Source organism: Callithrix jacchus, chromosome 5 (genome assembly GCF_049354715.1).
Source record: "Callithrix jacchus isolate 240 chromosome 5, calJac240_pri, whole genome shotgun sequence".
Classification (NCBI taxonomy): Eukaryota; Metazoa; Chordata; class Mammalia; order Primates; family Cebidae; genus Callithrix; species Callithrix jacchus.
In genome coordinates this window covers 101,655,192-101,675,109 of record NC_133506.1, presented here as the reverse complement: position 1 = coordinate 101,675,109, position 19,918 = coordinate 101,655,192, and the positions used below count along the sequence as shown (strand labels likewise).

General features: G+C 42.4%; 1 protein-coding gene across 1 annotated transcript in view; it reads left to right on the top strand.

The window, feature by feature from the left end:
- Nucleotides 1–8,423: 8,423 nt before the first annotated feature.
- Nucleotides 8,424–19,918, top strand: part of PSMD11 (proteasome 26S subunit, non-ATPase 11) — a 38,621-nt gene continuing 27,126 nt past the window's right edge. Inside the window, exons 1-3 of the mRNA XM_002748378.6 lie at nt 8,424–8,550; nt 10,889–10,990; nt 18,744–18,868. Coding sequence (XP_002748424.2) covers nt 8,460–8,550; nt 10,889–10,990; nt 18,744–18,868 — 318 coding nt within the window. The 5' untranslated portion in view covers nt 8,424–8,459. The remainder of the gene's footprint in view (nt 8,551–10,888; nt 10,991–18,743; nt 18,869–19,918) is intronic.

Sequence of the window (19,918 nt, the reverse complement as noted above, 5' to 3'; positions counted from 1 at the left end):
GAAAATCACTTAAACCTGGGAGGTGGAGGTTGTGGTGAGCCGAGATTGTGCCATTCCACATCAGTTCGGGCAACAAGAATGAAACTCCATCTCCAAAAAAAAAAAAGAAAGAAAGAAAGAAAAAAAAAGATGGGAAATAGAACTGACAATTGATCACCACTCTATTACTATGAAAATTACTTATTAAAGATTCATTTAGCCCTCCAACTGGGCTCCCTGAGGAAGGGGAGTAGAGGGTGCTAATCAACTAATTTAATCAGCAACTTAATTACAATTTTAATAACTGCCATCGATTGAATACTTATACATGTCAATCGTAGCACTGAAGTGTTCTAGTGTCTTTAAAAATTTAAACTTCAAAGCTGGGCATGGTGGTGTTTACCTGTAGCTCCAGCTACTTGGGGGACTAAGGCAGGAGGATGGCTTGAATCCAGGAGTTTGAGTCTTGCCTTGGCAACACAGCAAGACCCTGTGTCTTTAAAAAAAAAAATTAAATGTCAACAAATCTGTGAAATAAATTTTTTAAATTGTGGCAAAATGTGAATAACATCAAATTTACCATTTTAGCCATTTAAAATTATACAGCTCTGGCCAGGTTTGGTGGCTCATGTAATCCCAGCATTTTGGGAGGCTGAGGTGGGGAGATCACTTGAGGTCAGGAGTTCATGACCAGCCTGGCCAACATGGTGAAATCATTTCTCTACTAAAAATACAAAAATTAACGGAGCTCTGATCATGCCATTGCTCTCCAGCCTAGGCCACAGAGCATGACTGTGTCTCTAACAGAGTGTGGTGGCGCATGCCTGAGTAGTCCCAGCTACTCAGGAGACTGAGGCAGGAGAATCACTTGAACCCGTGTGGCAAAGGTTGTAGTGAGCCAAGATCTTACCACTGCACTCCAGCCTGGGTGACAGAGTGAGACTCTGCCTCAAAAAAAACAACAAAAAAGAAACAAACAAAAAAACCAGTTCTGTGGCATTAAAAACATTTACACTGTTGTTCAGATCAAGTGAAGTAGATTTTTAAAATCGTTTTACTGATGATCAAACTTTGTATCAGACAGCTTTTTTGGTTTTTTTTTTTTGAGACGGAGTTTCGCTCTTGTTACCCAGGCTGGAGTGCAATGGCGCGATCTCAGCTCACTGCAACCTCTGCCTCCTGGGTTCAGGCAATTCTCCTGCCTCAGCCTCCCGAGTAGCTGGGATTACAGCCACGCACCACCATGCCCAGCTAATTTTTTGTATTTTTAGTAGAGACAGGGTTTCACCATGTTGACCAGGATGGTGTCGATTTCTTGACCTCGTGATCCACCGGCTTCAGCCTCCCGAGTAGCTGAGATTACCGGAACCCACAACAATGCTTGGCTAATTTTGTATTTTTAGTAGAGACAGGGTTTTCTCCGTGATGGTCAGGTTGGTCTCGAATTCTCGACCTCAGGTAATCTGCCTTCCTTGGCCTCCCAAAGTGCTGTAATTACAGGTGTGAACCACAGCACCTGGCCTCTATGCTCATTTTCTATGGCATAGTCCTGCAACCTTTTGGATGGAGATGAGATTTAAACAAGTGAAATAGGCTGGGCACAGTGGCTCATGCCTGTCATTCCAGCACTTTGGGAGGTCGAGGTGGGGGGACTCCTTTGAGGCTAGGAGTTTGAGACCAGCCTGGGCAACATAGCGATATCTTGTCTGTTAAAAAAAAAGCAACCAAGCATAGTGGTGCATGCCTGTAGTCCCAGCTACTCAAGAGGCTGAGGAAGGAGGATCACTTGAGCCCAGTAGTTCAAGGCTGCTGTGAGCTCTGATCATGCCATTGCTCTCCAGCCTAGGCCACAGAGCATGACTGTGTCTCTAAAAACCTTTTGTTTGTTCGTTTGTTTGAGATGGAGTCTTGCTCTGTCACCCAGGCTGGAGTGGCACCATATTGGCTCACTGCACCCTCTGCCTCCTGGGTTCAACTGATTTTCCTTCCTCAGCCTCTGGAGCAGATGGGGTCACAGGTGCCTGCCATCATGACCAGCTAATTTTTGTATTTTTAGTAGAGATGGGGTTTTGCCATGTTGGCCAGGCTGGTCTTGAACTCCTGACCTCCGGTGATCTGCCCACCTCGGCCTCCCAAAGTGCTGGGATTACAGGCATGAGCCACTGTGCCCGGCCTGTCTCTAAACAACTTAAAATTAAGAATAAATAAATAAAAATTTATAAATGAAAATTAAAAACATTTAAAATTGATGTAATAAAATCCCAGACTGTCTTAAGCGCTAGGAAGGAAGTAGAGTGATATGATGGTTATTGGACTGAAGACATAAGAGATTACTTAATGGGATACAGAAGGTCTCTTTGTGGAAATGACCTTTGCACTGAAACTTTTGAGGGGGAAATATGAAGGCTTTGAAGTGAGAAGGAATGTGGCATGTCTGAGACAAAAAAAAAAAAAGGCGGGGGATTTTAGCTGAGTAAAGTCTGTAAGGGGCAAAGTGATTAAGTAGAGAATTTCATTGAGTGACTTTCATTTTGGTAATAATTACATTAGAGAGATTGTTAAGCTATTGACGCGATCAATGACAGATGACTACTGAGCAGTAGTTTGCGATCCCTGCAATATAGAGTCTCGGTGTTATGTAATGAAGACAACCTTCCAAAGTGCTGGAATTACAGGCGGTGAGCTAGATTTTATTTTCCCTGCTTTATAGATGAGAAAACCAAAGATCAGAAAAATTAAGAAACATGCTAAAGTTATCAGCTACTAAGTGGCTAGCCTACTCAAAGGCAAATACTGGATTTTTCTTCCTTTCCCCTGGAGATGCTGTGGGCAAATCTCCTAAATCTCTCTTTTTTTTAAGCGGAGTCCCACTCCATCACCCAGTCTAGAGTGCAGTGGCATAATCTCGGCTCACTGCAACCTCCTAGGTTCAAGCACTTCTCCTGTCTCAGCCTCCTGGGTAGCTAGGATTACAGGATTATTTTGTACTTTTAGGAGAGATGGGATTTCATCGTGTTGGCCAGGCTGGTCTCAAACTCCTGACCTCAGGTAATCCTCTCACCTTGGCCTTTGAAGGTGCTGAGATTAAAGGCATGAGCCACTGTCCCAGCCCCTAAATCTTTTATGCCATTTATAATGATTGAAAGTCCAGTCTAATTTAAATAAAAACTTTTGATTTCAGATCTAACTTAAAGCTTCTCCCCTAAGCCTCAGGCAGTTGAAAATTCGTGTTTGGTTTATAGTTTCACTCTTTTCTTTCTCCATCCTCTCACTCTGCTGTTTCTGGGTCTCCTCCAGGGTAGAGGAAGTTTTGGTGAGAGCAGAGAAGCAGGTGGAATTAAAAGAAGTCAAGGTCTCCTCTCTTCATGACTGATGACATCAGAGGCAGAGACCCAGGTGCTGGTTCTTTCTTGTTGGGAGCATTTACATGTTCTTGTGTTCTTTGGAGGATCTACCTGTGGACCTCAAGACTCCCATCAGTGACTGCCTCCTGAAGTCCACACTTCCAGCCTCTTATTACTGGGTCTCCTCACACTAGCATATGGCCCTACTGAATAGGTCTGTTTAAGAAGGTCCGGGATGATCTACCTTTTCGGCATCCATTTGGTCCTTAAGAACCTTGCCATGTCAAACACAGGGAGTGGAAGCTACCCCATTGCTGCCCTCTCTCTTTGTCTTGTTGTAGAGTATGCCAGCCAGCTTTCCTAATTCAGAATTCTGTAGGCTAGAAGTGGGTGATCATCTTCATGAATGTGCACAAATGCCAAACTCCTCAAGAGACATGCCTAGTTCACCTCAAAACTTTCCCCATGGTGATCTCACAGGTTTGGGCTCATGTTTCCACAGTCAGCAAGAGTTACTAGCTTGGGAGAAAGATCTGGCAGACACTCCTAGTCTTTTACAGCAAGGGTCTGCAACCCTGGGCAGTGAACGGCTACCAGTCAGTGGTCAGTTAGGAACCAGGCCCCACAGCAGGAGGTGAGCGGTTGGGGAGCCAGTATTACCGCCTGAGCTCCACCGCTTGTCAGATTACCCGAAGCATTAAATTCTCAAAGGAAGCAAACCCTATTGTGAACTGAGTATGCCAGGGATCTAGATAGCGTGCTTCTTATGAAAATGTAATGCCTGATGATCTGAGGTGGAAGTTTTATCCCAAAACCATCCCTTTTCCCCACATCCATGGAAAAATTGTCTCCCACAGAACTGGTCCCTGGTGCCAAAAAGATTTGTGTACACTGTTTTTATAGTACCCCCTCTTTGTAGTGAGGCCAGCAGTCTATCCTCTCTTATGATTTCTTCTTTTTTTTTTTTTTTTGAGATGGAGTCTCGCACTGTCGCCCAGACTGTAGTGCAGAGGTGCGATCTCGGCTCATTGGAATCTCCACCTCCTGGATTCAAGCAATTCTCCTGCCTCAGCCTCTGGAGTAGCTGGGACTACAGGCATGTGCCACCATGCCCAGCTAAATTTTTTTGTATTTTCAGTAGAGGCAGGGTTTCATTATGTTGGCCAGGATGGTCTCGATCTCCAGACCTGGTGATCCACCTACCTTGGCCTCCCAAAGTGCCGGGATTACAGGTGTGAGCCGCCGTGCCCAGCTTCCTATGATTTCTTCTAAAGCCTCCCAAGTAGCTGAGACTGCAAGGTGCACCACCACCATCCCTGGCTAATTTTTGTATTTATTTTTTTTTAAGGAAATAAAAAAAAAAGGAGTGAAGGAGAGGAAGAAAAAGAGGGAGAGAAAACAGAAATGTTGCTTTATTCTAAAAATGGGTATTAATAACGGCCGATCAATATTTCATTTAAACCTATGAGTAGGTGTGATGTGGTATTGACAAGCATGTATATTTTGTATATTTAAAGTGGAGAGCTCTATAAATATTTCTTAAGTTTACTTGTTCCGGATCTGAATTCAAGTCCTGGATATCCTTATTAATTTTCTGTCTCGTTGAGTCTAAGTCTCTTTATGAGTTTTATGTATCTGGGTGTTAGGATCGTTAACTCTTATTGTTGCATTGATTCTTTTACCACTATATCTTTGTTGCTTTAAATCTATTTTATCAGATGTGAGAATTGCAACTCCTGCTTTTTATTTATTTATTTATTTTCGCTCTCCATTTGGTTGGTAAATCTTTCTCCATCCCTTTGTTTTGAGTCTTTGTGTATTCTTGCATGTGAAATGGGTCTGGAGTAGCATACCACTGGGTTTTGGCTGTGTCTTTTGATTGGGGGATTTAGTCGATTTAAATTTAGGGTTACTGCCATTTGATGTTGACTGGCTGTTTTATCCATTCGTTGATGTAAATTCTTTATGTTGATGCTCTTTACTTTTTGGCATATTTTTAGAAAGGCTAATACTGGTTGTTTCTTTCTATGTGTACTGCTTCTTTCAGAAGCTCTTGTAAAGCAGGCCTGGTGGTAATAAAATCTCTGAGTACTTGCTTGTTCATAAAAGATTTTATTTTTCCTTCAGTTGTGAAGCTTAGTTTGGCTGGATATGAAATTCTTGGCTGAAGGTTCTGTTCTTTAAGGATGTTGAATATTGGCCCCCACTCTCTTCTGGCTTGTAGGGTTTCTGCTGAGAGATCTTCTGTAACTCTGATAGGCTTGCATTTGTGGGTAACCTGACCTTTCTCTCTGGCTGCCCTTAGTATTTTCTCCTTTGTTTCAACCCTGGTGAATCTAACGATTATGTGCCTTGGGGTTGCTCTTCTTGAGGAATATCTTTGTGGTGTTCTCTGTATTACCTGGGGTTGAATATTGTCCTGCTTTGCTAGGTTGGGAAAGTTTTCCTGAAGAATATCCTGAAGAATATTTTCCAGCTTGGATTCATTCTCTCCATTGCATTCAGATACACCTATCAAACGTAAATTAGGTCTTTTCACATAGTCCCATATTTCTTGGAGACTTTGCTCATTCCTTTTTATCCTTTTTTCTCTAATCTTGTCTTCTTGTTTTATTTCATTATGTTGGACTTCTACCTCTGATATCCTTTCTTCTGCTTGAACAATTCGAGTGTTTAAACCTGTGCATGCTTCTCGGAGTTCCCATATTGTATTCTTCAGTTCCATTAATTCACTTATATTCCTCTCTAAATTGTCTATTCTCATTAGGATTTCGTCAAACCTTTTTTCAAAGTTCTTAGTTTCTTTACATTGGGCTACAACATGTTCTTTTAACTCACAGAAGTTTCTTATTATCCACCTTCTGAAGCCTGATTCTGTTAAAGGAATGCACTCGTTCTCCATCAAGCCTTGTTCCCTTGTTGATGAGGCACTGTGATCCTCTTTAGAAGGAGAAGCATTTTGATTTTGAGTATTCTCAGCCTTTTTACGCTGGTTTCTTCCCATCATTGTAATTTGTCCACCTGTCGTCTTTGTAATTACCAACTTTCAAATTAGGTCTCTGAGTGGATGTCCAAGTTTTTAATTCCCAGGGCCGAAATTTGAGCAACCCACTGTGCCAGCCAAAATAGCGGCATTAAGACTAATGGTGCTTTTCTGCCTGGGAATCTCCAGTCTGGCTTCCTTCTTGAGTCCGTAATAGGCGACTCTGCCTTCCTGGAGCTCCAAATGTCAGTCAGAAGGGGAACCAGTCCCGTTTACTCTGGACCAAGAGCTGCCGCGCCGAGATGCCGGCAAAACTGCTGCGCTGGCAACCCGTGGGGCTCCTCCACTGGGAATCTTCTGGTCGGTGAGCGACAAAAATTTGTCTGAAAGTGTGGTGTCCTCTCGTTCTCTGCACTTTCACTGGGAGCTGCAATCCTGAGATGTTAGCGATCAGCCATCTTGGAACGTTCTCTAATTTTTGTATTTTAAGAAGAATCAGGGGTCTCTCTGTGTTGCCCAGGCTGGTGTTGAACTCCTGGGCTCAAGTGATCTGCCCACCTTGGACTCCCAATGTTCTGGGGTTACAGGCGTGAGCCACCTCACCCTGCCAGAAGACATTTAATCCAACTCTCCATCAAAGTCATGAGTCCTGTTTACAACAACTTGAAATGTCATCTACTTTTCATGTGAGCACACCCAGGAATTAGGGAGGCATTCCCTAACCGGTAGCTCTCGGTTCTCTCAATCACGATTTGAGCTTCATCGAATAACTCAAATCCCCTGTTTCCTCCCATATTAAAGGGGAGTCAATATCTTCTTAACAGAACATTTTTGGGAGAATAAAAGTGGATGAATATTAATGGCCTACTCCATTTACAGAGGAAGGTGTGCAATGTTAGTCCCCTTTATGGGTCCTTTTATTTTTTTGAGATGGAGTTTCGCTCTTTTTGCCCAGGCTGAAGTGCAATGGCATGATCTCGGCTCACTGCAACCTTCGCCTCCTGGGTTTAACCGATTCTCCTGCCTCAGCCTCCCAAGTAGCTGGGATTACAGGCATGTGACAGCATGCTTGGCTAATTTTATATTTTTAGTAGAGATGAGGTTTCTCCATGTTGGTCAGGCTGGTCTCGAACTCCCGACCTCAGGTGATCCTCCCGCCTCTGCCTCCCAAAGTGCTAGGATTACAGGCACGAGCCACCGAGCCCAGCCTACAGGTCCTTTTATGGGACAGAACTTTCCAGTTTCGGATTGTCATCACCTAGAAAAAGATCTTTCTTATATTGAATTGTCTTTGTACCCTTTTAGCACCTTCCTTAAGTTTAACCCTAAGAGGTCTCATAGAATGTCATTTTTCTGTCCACACGGTATCTTCACTGATATCTCTGAGTTTAGTTGAAGGGACTGAAGATACTGGGAAGAAAAATTCAATTTTTCTTCTTTTTGTTTTTTGAGCTGGGGTGCTGGGTGAGTCTTTTGTGGATTCCCAAGAGGTGTTTGTGGCGTGAATGGAGCACAGGTGATGTTTCACTTTATCACGTCCAGCGATGTCCCAAGGTGAAACGGGCGCGTGGGAAGGACCGTTTTCTCCTGCCCTGGAGGGTCTGCCCTCCTGCCCGGCTAGCATGCTGTGGGAGTCGAGCCTGGAAAGGGTGTGTGCGGCGCACAGGCTCCAGACATTGGAACGCCTTCGAATGGTGGCATTCTTTGTCTGCCACGTAGCGAGCACTTTATAAGGTCACGTAACGCCCTGAATGAATGGTTAAATCGGGGAAGTTGCAAAAAAAGCTACACAGCTGTGACTGAACACCTAGCCCGGTACTCAAGAACCCCTCTCAGGGGTGCGCGAGAGGGGCCAGAATCAAGAAGCCTCTTTTGGGGTGGGCGGGGACCGACGTTGAGCTTCCCCTGCAAGGCACCGCCTCTTTTCCTCGCCGCCCGCCCGCTAGGCGGCGCTATGGAGCTTGCAGCCCACCTGCGAGGCACTCCCGCTCTCCCCATCCGTCAGCCCGTGCCCAGCGGAGAGACTACAACTCCCGGGGTTCTCTGGAAACGGAGCCTCGGGAGCTACGGGCGGAGGGACGCGAGGGCGGGCTTTCCGGGCGTGTGTTTCCGGCGTCGGCGGCCGTGGCCGGGGACGGTGTGAGAGCGGTAAGATGGCGGCGGCGGCGGTGGTGGAGTTCCAGAGAGCCCAGTCTCTACTCAGCACCGACCGGGAGGCCTCCATCGACATCCTCCATTCCATCGGTAAAGGTCGCCGCGCCGCCTCTCCGGCCCTGTCGGCCCAGCTCGGCTTCTGTCGGTCGGTGGCAGCGGAGAGGGGCTGGGCTAGTCGGCTGTGGTGCTGCTGACTCACTGTGTGTGAGGGGGGCCGGGCCGGGGGCGCAGGCCGCTCGGATCTCCCCGGAGCCCCCCGGGTCCCACTCTTGTGGGAGGCCTTGAAGCAGCCCCCGGGTTCCCTTGCCGGCTGCTGACTCACGGGGGGCTCAGCGTGGCGTGGGAGAATGGGCCGAGCTGGGCCCCCACCCGTCCCTAGCCTCGTCCCCGGCTCTGGCCCGCACGAGCTGGTCTGGTACCCGGAGCAGTGCCGGGCTGCGAGCTGGTCATGGACTGGTCCGAGAGTCTCTAGTTGAAAGGCCTTGGCGAAACCAGCTCAGGACGGGCATTTCCCGCCGTTGTAATCAGCACAGCCTGCTCCGGGTGGGAGCGCGAGCGCTTGCTCTTCTCTAGGAGTTTCCTTCCACGGGACTTGGGGAGCTGCTATCTCTCCCTGTCCAGCCCCACGGTGGAAAGCTCCATTAGAGGAGGGTCTCTTTCAGAATGTGAGAAATGCAGGGGTGACACACACCTCAGATTGGCATTTGGTTTGTGGAGGTGGCCGAGACGCTCATCTGCGCTGTGTAGAGTGTAAGAGTGAGGTGTTGGAGCGGGACCGCCCGGCTACAGGAGGTGACTAATCTTTTCAGACTCCCTGTAGAGGGGTTGGAAGTGAGTTAAGGGAGTTAGTTGTCAGCCGCGGAGTTCAAGGAATGCTTTGCAACGGGTCGGCAGCATGTTGCCGGAAAAATTAAAGAAATTTTTCTTAACACTGTATGATGGTCTACACCTGCCCACAACAGGAAAACTGAAATGGGAATCCCAGCCGGTCGCTTCCGGCAGCTTTCTATGGGATTCAAGTGTGAACAGAAATTTGCGATGACAGAGGAAGACTTTAATGTTCACACATAAAGGATTCAGTTAGGGCATGGACTAGCTCTTCACCGCATGTGATGGGATCGTTTTAGCGTAGCTTGAGAAGATTTGAATTGGCTCAACAAGTAGTATGAGAATGCACCTGTATGTTGGACTTGCAAGATGTTGTCGTGTGACTTTAGTGTGTTGAATTTTGGTGTTCCAGATTTGCACGGAGAAAGGACAATGACAAGATCTTGATACTTTGTCATTGGGGATACTAGAGAAAGAGAGGAGGTGGGCGTCAAGATGTATCTTTGAATGAATTATATTAGTAAGAGGTGTTTAATTTTAAAAGTTCTGATCTTAGGTCCATTACTTTTACTGAACCGGAATTATCTCAATCACCGTTCGTTGTGTATTTTATTCTGGGTACACTTAGAACTTATGTGACGAGCATGAATTTTAATTTTCTGTGCCTAGTGCCTAATGTTTTGGCTTTCATAAAGTAGAAATTATGTTAAACATTACAATTAGAGTATTTCCTGTTTGCTCATTATACTGGGGGAGAGTTCCCTGAAAACTTCACTGTTAGAGCAAGCTTGAGACATGATGGTTGATGGTCTTACTTTTTCTGGACTCCATCATGGAGTATCAAAATCTTGGTTTTTGTCAAGTCATGATGCTTGGTAAGAGTAGTAGTAACTAGTGATGATCACTACAAACTTGGAGAGACTATTCCATGTTTGAATGTTAAAATAGTTATTAACTGTTGAAAACAGGACAGGTAGCACAAAGTTCTTTTCACAGACCTCAATGCATTAAAAAACAGCAGTCTCTCCTAAGTGAAGCTGTGCAGGATCACACTGGGGCTTTGATAGAGTTGTTTTTCTTGAATGGCTTTATAGAACTGCTTATCCCTAACACACTCATCACCTGAGGCTTTTCACAGACCTGAAGTTTATTGAAAGGCTTTTGACTTACAGTCATCAATAACTTGGTCATTTGATTTTAGTTAGTGACATAAACGACAGGCATGTTTAATATCTTCACATAATATAGTGACTAGCATGAATCTTGGCACCTTAAGTATGAAGGATTTGTTTTAATTTTGCTTTAACCACAACAGAAACTCAGTGTATGTAGATAAGCAAAATTCTAGTGGATAGAATGAAGAGGCACATTTAAAATCAAAAGAGAATCCTTTTTTTTTTTTTTTTATGATTTACATGGAGCATGTCTTACGTATATATGATCATTTTTTTTTCCTGGCTTAGAGGTTTTTTTTTTTTTACTCTTTAGAATTTGTCTTTTGGCAAATATGAGTTTGTAATGGGTCTTATGAGGGTGAAATTTCCTTCAGTCTTCATTTTTTTGGTCAGAATTTTAAGAGGGTTGCGTTTTTCTCTCCCAGTGAAGCGTGACATTCAGGAAAACGATGAGGAGGCAGTGCAAGTCAAAGAGCAGAGCATCCTGGAACTGGGATCTCTCCTGGCGAAGACCGGACAAGCTGCAGGTGAGTGCTACACATGGATTGTACCTCAAATGCTGAATGCAGTTCCTGTCTTTTACTGGAGTAAAGAATCATGGGACTCCATCCACAAACTGAATTCAGCTTTATTTTCTTGGTAACTTTTTTTTAGCAGGAAATTAAGTGGTCTTTAAACTCAGTTCTTTCATGGCAGTTTTGTTTTGCAAATGAGTGACAGTCTTATTTTTGTTGGGATATAGTGATCTCTGATTTGTTTCTGGTTTTTGAATTCTCACTGTATTCCCTTACAGAGGCAGCAACAGTCTTCAATAATTTTACTGAGCAACTCTGATGTATTTAAGATAGATAGCGTCTTAAGCACCTGATTTAAAAATGACCAGGGAGTTTGTATCCAAGTGACTCACTGTTTTTCTTTTCTTCTGCTAATTAAGAATAAGAATGAGTAAGACTTTTTTTTTTTTTTTTTTTTTGAGACGGAAGAGTTTCGCTCTTGTTACCCAGGCTGGAGTGCAGTGGCGCTATCTCGGCTCACCTCAACCTCCGCCTCCTGGTTTCAGGTGATTCTCCTGCCTCAACCTCCCAAGTAGCTGGGACTACAGGCGAGCGCCACCATGTGCCCAGCTAATTTTTTGTATTTTTAATAGAGACGGGGTTTCACCACGTTGACCAGGATGGTCTCGTTCTCTTGACCTCGTGATCCACCCGCCTCGACCTCCCAAAGTGCTGGGATTACAGGTGTGAGTCACCGCGTGCCGCCAAGTAAGACTTTAAATGTAGCCTTTCCAAGACTTCTCCAGTCGTACCTAAAACTTTGGGCACATTGCTCAAACATTCTAGTTGTAATTAAACCATTGAGTGATTAGATTTGACATAATAGTCTGAGGATGGGTGTGTCCTTGGAATGAGAAGAGAGTCCTTTTGACCAGGAAGGACCTTTCACTGGTAAAGTGATAATAGTATTTAGAGAGGAATCTGTTTAAACTTAAAATGGGTGATTTTTGTCAAGTTTAAAATGAATTTAGAACACATTTGATTAGAATGAATTAAGCTCTGGTAAGTGACCTCATGAATGATTTTCCCTAAAATTATGTTGTTCGAGAGAATGATGGGGGTTAGCTAGCACAACTTCTTGAACTTGAGAACTAAGATTTTTTTTTCCAATTAAAGATAACTGATTTATTAATTATTAAGCTCAGTCTATAGAATTGAATAAAGATGTATGAAATTGTGAGGATGTCTTTACGTGGGCCTTATATCTTACTGAAAACATCATTAAGTAGCTATTAGAAGAACCATATGTAATGGTTTTTGAGTGCTATGAACTAGTTACTCTTTTTTTTGTTGTTTTTAAAAAAATTTTTTTGAGACAGAGTTTCACTCTTACTGCCCAGGCTGGAGTGCAGATTGTGTGATCTTGGCTCCCTGCAACCTCAAGTGATTCTTCTACCTTAGCCTCCCTAGTAGCTAGGATTGCAGACATGTGCCACTATGCCTGGCTAATTTTTTTTTTTTTTTTAAGTAGAGGTGAGGTTTCAGCATGTTGGTCAGGCTGGTCTCGAACTCCTGACCTCAGGTGATCTACCTGCCTCAGCCTCCCAAAATGATGAGATTACAGGTGTGAACCATTGCACCTGGCCAACTAGTTACTCTTTTAAACACATACATGGTTTAACTTGATTAAATCCTTAAAACAACTTGAAGTAGGTACTGTTATCTGTTTTACACATGAGGATACTGAGCACAGAAAAGTTAAATAATCTACCCAAGCTCGTTCAACTAATAACTGGTAGACTTAGGATTTGAACCCATGTCGTCCTACTTCAGAGCTCAGATAGCCACAGGACATCATGGCTATTGCTTTCCTTTAATTGTCTACTTACAAATGATCACTGGTGGGTGGTGTCTTTTCATCGTAGGCTAACTTCCCTCCTAGTTAACATACATATGGATTCCATTGTCTGTCAGTTAATTTGAGCTTGGGGGGGTTTCAAAACAGTTTTGACAGTTACTCCATGCAAAATATAATTAATACTTTTTCTTTTTTTTTTTTTTTTGAGATGGAGTTTTGCTCTTGTTACCCAGGCTGAAGTGCAATGGCGCGATCTCGGCTGACCACAACCTCCGCCTCCTGGGTTCAGGCAATTCTCCTGCCTCAGCCTCCTGAGTAGCTGGGATTACAGGCACGCGCCACCATGCCCAGCTAATTTTTTGTATTTTTACGAGAGACGGGGTTTCATCATGTTGACCAAGATGGTCTTGATCTCTTCACCTCTTGATCCACCCGCCTCAGCCTCCCAAAGTGCTGGGATTATAGGCGTGAGCCACCGCACCTGGCCCAATTAATACTTTTTCTGAATTATAAAGCCAACTGAGGTGATGTGAAAGTTTTTTTTGTTGTTAGCCAGGTGTTGTGGCTCATGCCTACAATCCCGGCACTTTGGCAGGTGAGGCAGGAGGATCCCCTGAGCCCAGGAATTTGCGACCAGCTCTGGCAACATAGTGAGACCCTGTCCCTGCAAAAAATAGAAAACTTAGCTGGGTGTGGTGTTATTTTTCTGTAGTCCCCAGCTACTCTGGAGACTGAGGGGGGAGGATTACTTGAGCCAAGGAGGTTGAGGCTATAGTGAGCTATAATCACACTACTGTGCCTCAGCCTGGGTGACAGAGCAAGACGCTATCTCAAAAAAAAAATATTTTTTTGTTGCAATATCCAAATTTCTACTTTGCTCCAGTGGCGTGAATTAAGAACAAGTGTATGGTATATAGTGAACACTTCAGTAATTTTCATCCGAAATGTTATTGTTTTGCTTGAAATTCCTATTTTTTATGTATTCTCGCCTTATTTCTTGCCCTTCCTGCCTTATGACCCAATACCTGAGAAGTTTAGAACTATACTGCTAAACCTGTTAGAATTTAAGCGATGAATTTTAAGAACTTTCTTTTTTTTTAAAAAAATGGGGTTTCACCATGATGACCAGGCTGGTTTTGAACTCCTGACTTCAGGTGATCCACCCACCTCAGCCTCCCAAAGTGCTAGGATTATAGGCATGAGCCACTGCGCCTGGCAAGAACTTTCAAAAACATTTCTATGTTACTTATGTTTTCTAAGAAAGTTTGATGAGTATAGGTATACACAATGGGAACTCTAAGGAATTCTTGGAGGCCTACATATATTTATCTGCCTTTGCTATTAGTGATAGAGAGGTTTGTATTGTTTGCTCCCTGAGAACAGAAAATATGTCTGTTCCATTAATCTTCAGTTTTGTTTTTTATGCATTTGATATATGCATAGCATTGTGCTAAGTATTCTACTCAAAAATGTAAGATAGGATTCCTGGCCAACAACAATCACTTGGGGATTACTGAATAAAACAATGTCTGATGTATAATTGTGGTTGCAAGTAGTGTTGAGCATCATCAGACATGATGCCTAGGCTCAGGATTTGCATATTTCATAGCCTAAAACTTTTATTTTATTTATTTTTTGAGATGGAGTTTCGCTGTTGTTACCCAGACTGGAGTGCAATGGCACGATCTCGGCTCACCGCAACCTCCGCCTTCTGGGTTCAAGCAATTCTCCTGCCTCAGCCTCCTGAGTAGCTGGGACTATAGGCATGCACCACCATGCCCAGCTAATTTTTGTATTTTTATTAGAGATGGGGTTTCACCATGTTGACCAGGATGGTCTTGATCTCTTGACCTTGTGATCCACCTGCCTCGGCCTTCAAAGTACTGGGATTACAGGAGTGAACCACTGTGCTCAGCTAAGTTCTGTGAGGTTCTGACAAGGAAATTCTGGTCATATAATTACAAATAATCCCAGTAAGAATAGGAAGAAGTCAGTATATTTTATAGGACTTAAAAAAAAATTAACTCAGTATGTATGAAAATAGAAACAGGAAGTATAAAAAAGAATGAATATAAAACAGTAGTAGACTAAAACAGAAGATGAACTGAGTCTTTTGAAAAATGGCATCTGGGCACAGTGGCTCACACCTGTAATCCCAGCACTTTGGGAAGCTGAGGTGGGTGGCTTGCTTGAAGCTGGGAGTTAGAGACCAGTTTGCACCACATAGTGAGACCCTATCTGTATTAAAAATTTTTTTAAAGCAGGATGGGTAATATAGGGAGACCCCATGTCTATAAAAAAATTAAGAAATTGGCTAGGTGTGGTGGTGTGTGCCTGTGGTCCCAGGTACTTGGGAAACAGAGGCAGGAGGATCACTTGAGCTTGGGAGGTCAAGGCTGCAGTGAGCCACAATTGCACCATTGTACTACAGCCTGGGTGACTGAGTGATGCTCTGTCTCAAAAAAAAAAAAAAAAAAGACAAGAAAGAAAAGCAGGGGGACAACTAAGAGATCATTTGCCTCTCAGGGTAAGAAGAATAACACTCAGTGCTTAGAGAAAATATTGTAATGCTAGCAGGTGTTAGAGAAAATATTGTAATGCTAGCAGGTGTTAGAGAAAAAGGCAGACTGCTTAGCTCATGTTTCACCTCTGCCTTTTCTAGGAAGGAAAATGATTTTTCAAAGTGAAAAAAATAGAAATAACAGCAGAAAGAGAGAATTAATGGTAGGTGAGAGAAGACAGAGCAGATAGTCTCTGTAAGTAAGTTCGGGTCTTTAGACTCTAACAGTTTCTTTTATTATCAAAAAATAGTTCTAACACTTATAACTATAGAGCCATATATTCTGAGAAAAATCATGAAGAGGTATAAGGAAACTGAGGATGGGCAAATGTTATTCTACCTTTCAAGAGGGTAATGCAAAGAATAGATGTATTCACTGTGTGGTGTACATCGAAGCAAAATAAATAATAGACACTATACATGGTCATCAGTGGTAGAGTTCTGGGACAGATTATTTGATAAGGAGATAGTAATCTCTTAAAACAGTGGATTTATTGTGAACAAATTATTCCAAACTTATCTTAGTTCTCTCTTGTTTTGTTTTGTTTTTTTGAGACAGTGTCTCACTTTGTCACCCAAGCTGGAGTGCAGTGACATGATCTTGGCTCAGTGTGGCCTTGACCTCCTGGAATCAAGTGATGCTCCTGCCTCAGCTCCCTAAGTAACTGGGACTACAGGCCAACACCACCATGCCCGGCTAATTTTTTGTATTTTTGTAGAGGGAGGTTTCATCATGTTGCCCAGGCTGGTCTTGAACTCCTGAGCTCAAGTGATCCGCCTGCCTTGGCCTTCCAACATGCTAGGATTACAGGTGTGAACCACCATGCCCAGCCTAGTTCTTTCTTTTGGGTTAGCTTTATCAGACCCATAGATTTTCAGAGTTCTGCATGACACCTGTTTTGTAAATAAAGTTTTATTGGAACAAAGCCATGCCCATTTGTTTCCACACTGTGTGTGACTGGCTGAGTTCAGGACCTGCTACTAAGATCATATAACCTGCAAAGCCAAAAAAATTTACTATCTGGTCCTTCACAGATAAGGTTTGCCAGCCCCTGGATTAGAGGAATGATATGGACTATATATCTGATGTAAGCAGCATAGTCAAACTTTTGCCATAATATTAATATCACAAGTACAGTTTACGAATTTACAATGGGCTGAATAACTTTATCCAAAACATGTTAATAAATGAATCATTTGTCAACCTGAAGGGAAGTCTTCGGGCCTTATGTCATGAGGATCTGTCTTGTTTTTCTGGGCAGCATCTGGAATCAATGGTTAAAGCCATTCAGAAGGCATGCTTATTTTTTGTAGATGACTCAGTACATTTAGAAGACAGAATTAAGATTCACAGTTATTGCCAAAGCCAGGAAGATTAAATTCAGTTGTGAAAAGGATTAAGTTATATACTTAAAAGTATTTTTCAAAACAGAGGTTGGGGGAGTGACCTGTTTCAACAGTAGTCTATTAAAAATGACTTTAACAAACTCAGTCTGAAACAACAGAGGTATTAGAAAAAGCAAAACATGCTGTCTTATGTTACATATGACGGCCAGATCAAGAGAATTAAGCCTCCTGGTCTACTGTCAGAAAACAAACCTGGAGCATTGTTTTCATTTCTGGGTACCACAAAATACCACAAATAGTACCTTTACAAATTAGAGTTTGTTCAGAGGAGAGCAACTAAGTTATCTAGAAATAAGGACTTTGGAGGAATCATTGAAATAGCCAAAGATGTTTAGCTTGGATAAAGGGAAAGTTAGGGAGATGTAAATAATAATTACTGTAAGTATTTAAAACCATGTGAAAGAAGGTATAGATTTGCGTTTCAAAAAGGAATAATTTGGTTGGCTAACATTGGAATAGGCTGCTTTGTGAATATTTCTGTGACTAGAAATCATTTAGAATCATTCAGGCACAGGAGGAAATTCTGTGGGAGAAGGGACATTGCACCATACTACTTTTAAAAAGCCATCATTACATAATATCATTGAAATAAATGCAAAAGGAATTTGAGGGGGAAATCACTCTAGACTGGAGTTAGAATGGAAAACCCCAATAGGACTTTGATGGACCTGAAAGGATAAATAAGATTTGTATAGGCTGAAAAGACAGGAAGACATTTCAGATGAGATTATAGCATTGGTATCTCTTGGAAGCAGGGGTATATGCCATAGTCTGTGCAGAGGTGAATGAGGTGGCAGAATGGCAAAAAGTTTTTAACATTGGGAATCAAAGGTCAGTACTGGGGAGTGAAGGGGAAAAATGAACTTTTCGACTCTAAGTCAAGTTCTTAAGTACCTGACACAGTCCCATGCATTTTCTGACTATTCAGGCAGATGAGAATTTCAGGGTCTTGAATTAGCATTCTCTGGAGGGTGAGGCTTGCTTGCCCTGAATTAGAGTTCTCAAGAGGGTGAGTCTGCAATTGGAGAATATTAAAGAGGCAGTGGCACTAAAGTAATTTTAACCTACATTCCAGAAATACCTCCTTAGTTGTTTAGTTGAAACATCCTCTAATTTTTACTGTTTAACAAACATATCTCTAGTTTATTTATTTTATTTTTTTGTAGTTTATTGTTTTGAAAGATGTTTCTTTAGAGTTTGTGTACTGCCCTCTTCTATAAAGTGGGGGAAGTGCTCTATGGTGGATACCTTTTTTGATCATAGTGTAACACTTAGGTTTTGAAGATTTATGAGGAATTTAAAAGAGATACAGTAGCACTATAAGGGCAAAACACTCTAACTTCTATGTGAAAAGTTTATTCAGAAGAGTGCCAGGAAAGTGATATTGCGGAAAGGCTAACCTGGGGAGCACTGCAGAAAGACAGGAAAAAGGCATCTGGAGTAGAAAAGCTCTGTCTATTTAAGGGGAACAGCTGAAGCAGACTTGGAAATTAGAAAAAAAATTACTTCTATAACCTGTTAATAATTTGTTGGTTGTGAGAAGTAATTTTGTTAAGGCGGCAGGGACACAGCATATTTCATGTTCTAGAAAACTGCTTTTTGAGATTATGAGTACTTGGCTGTTTATCTTTCATTAAGATGGATAAATGAAGCACAGACATGAGCTTTTCCTGGAACTTCATAGTAAACCACTGTCTGGGTAGGGAACAGAATGAAAATTTGGTGTATAATGTTAACTTATTTTTGCTACTCTGCTATTTGCTAGGAATGCTTTTTTTTCTTCTTCTTCTTGTCTTATTCACCTTCCTAACTGAAATAGGAATACTTTAAACTCCTAGTAAGTTTCATTTAGACTGATTCCAGTGATGTAAGTACCTTATGATGTTGGGTCAATTTTTAAAATGGGTATTTTGTATCAAATGTTGATGTTTACTTCTCTTTTTGAATTGCCTTTCATACAGAGCTTGGGGGACTCCTGAAGTATGTGCGACCCTTCTTGAATTCCATCAGCAAGGCTAAAGCAGCTCGCCTGGTCCGATCTCTTCTTGATCTGTTTCTTGATATGGAAGCAGCTACAGGGCAGGAGGTAAGTGATATTAATGATGGAAAGCAGACAATTTGGAGAAAAGTTCGTCTCCATGGAAGAAATGCCTGCCTGCACTAATGTGGAAAGGAAAGCTGGGAGGACAGCGCAGGACTTATCATGTCAGTTTCTCTTTGTTACAGGGCATTTGATACTTTGGGTCTGTTCCATGCTTTGCTTTGTAAGTGGAGATTGTCAGTGGTCCCTGGAATCCTCATTACATCAGGGTCACAAACTGATTCTTGTCTTTGAGGTATTGTATTGCCACACCTTTGTGATGTTTTCTGTGTCTGTGGTACCTTTCATCTTGTGTCACAAAGCTCCTTCTGAGCACTAATTAAGTCTTGTGGTATCCCTTCTTGGCATGTTTTGTACTGCATATATGCCTTTAGTGAGGGGTGACATCCATCTGTTTGCGTCTCATTGTGCAGAAGTGACTCTGGTGTTCCTGTATGTGTCCCACAAGTTCAGACTAGATCCTGAGCTATATTAAAGAGTTCTTCTCTGTCATCACTGAATCTTTTCCAGCCTTTTCAAAGATAACTGTATTTTCTGCAATTCGGGAAGAGACACATACCAAAATTAAACATCATTCTGTAAAAAGTGGCAGATTCAAGCAGGGTATATTGTAATTGCTTGGATCTGTTTGTAGAATAATACAGTTTTTGTCTTTCTTATGGATATATTGATCAGTATTCATTGAGTGCCTGTTACATGTTAGGCATGTTATAAGTACTGGGGATACAGTTGAAAAAACACAGTCACTGTTGTCATGAGAATTTTTTTTTTATGCGGAAGGCAGGCAATAAACAAATATAAAATGTCGGATAATGTAAGGGCAGAATTGCTAGTTGGTTATATGTCTGATTGTTTGCTGTCGCCTCTGTGGGCATGAAAGGTATATAAGGCCTTAGTAGCATATTGAATAAATGGGAATTTCAGAAACCTAGGACACATGTATCCCATTTGGGAACCATATCTTTTGTAAAATCTGGCCTTAATGATTCTTTGAATCCTGATTTAAACATTGTATACTAACTTTATTTGTAGAAA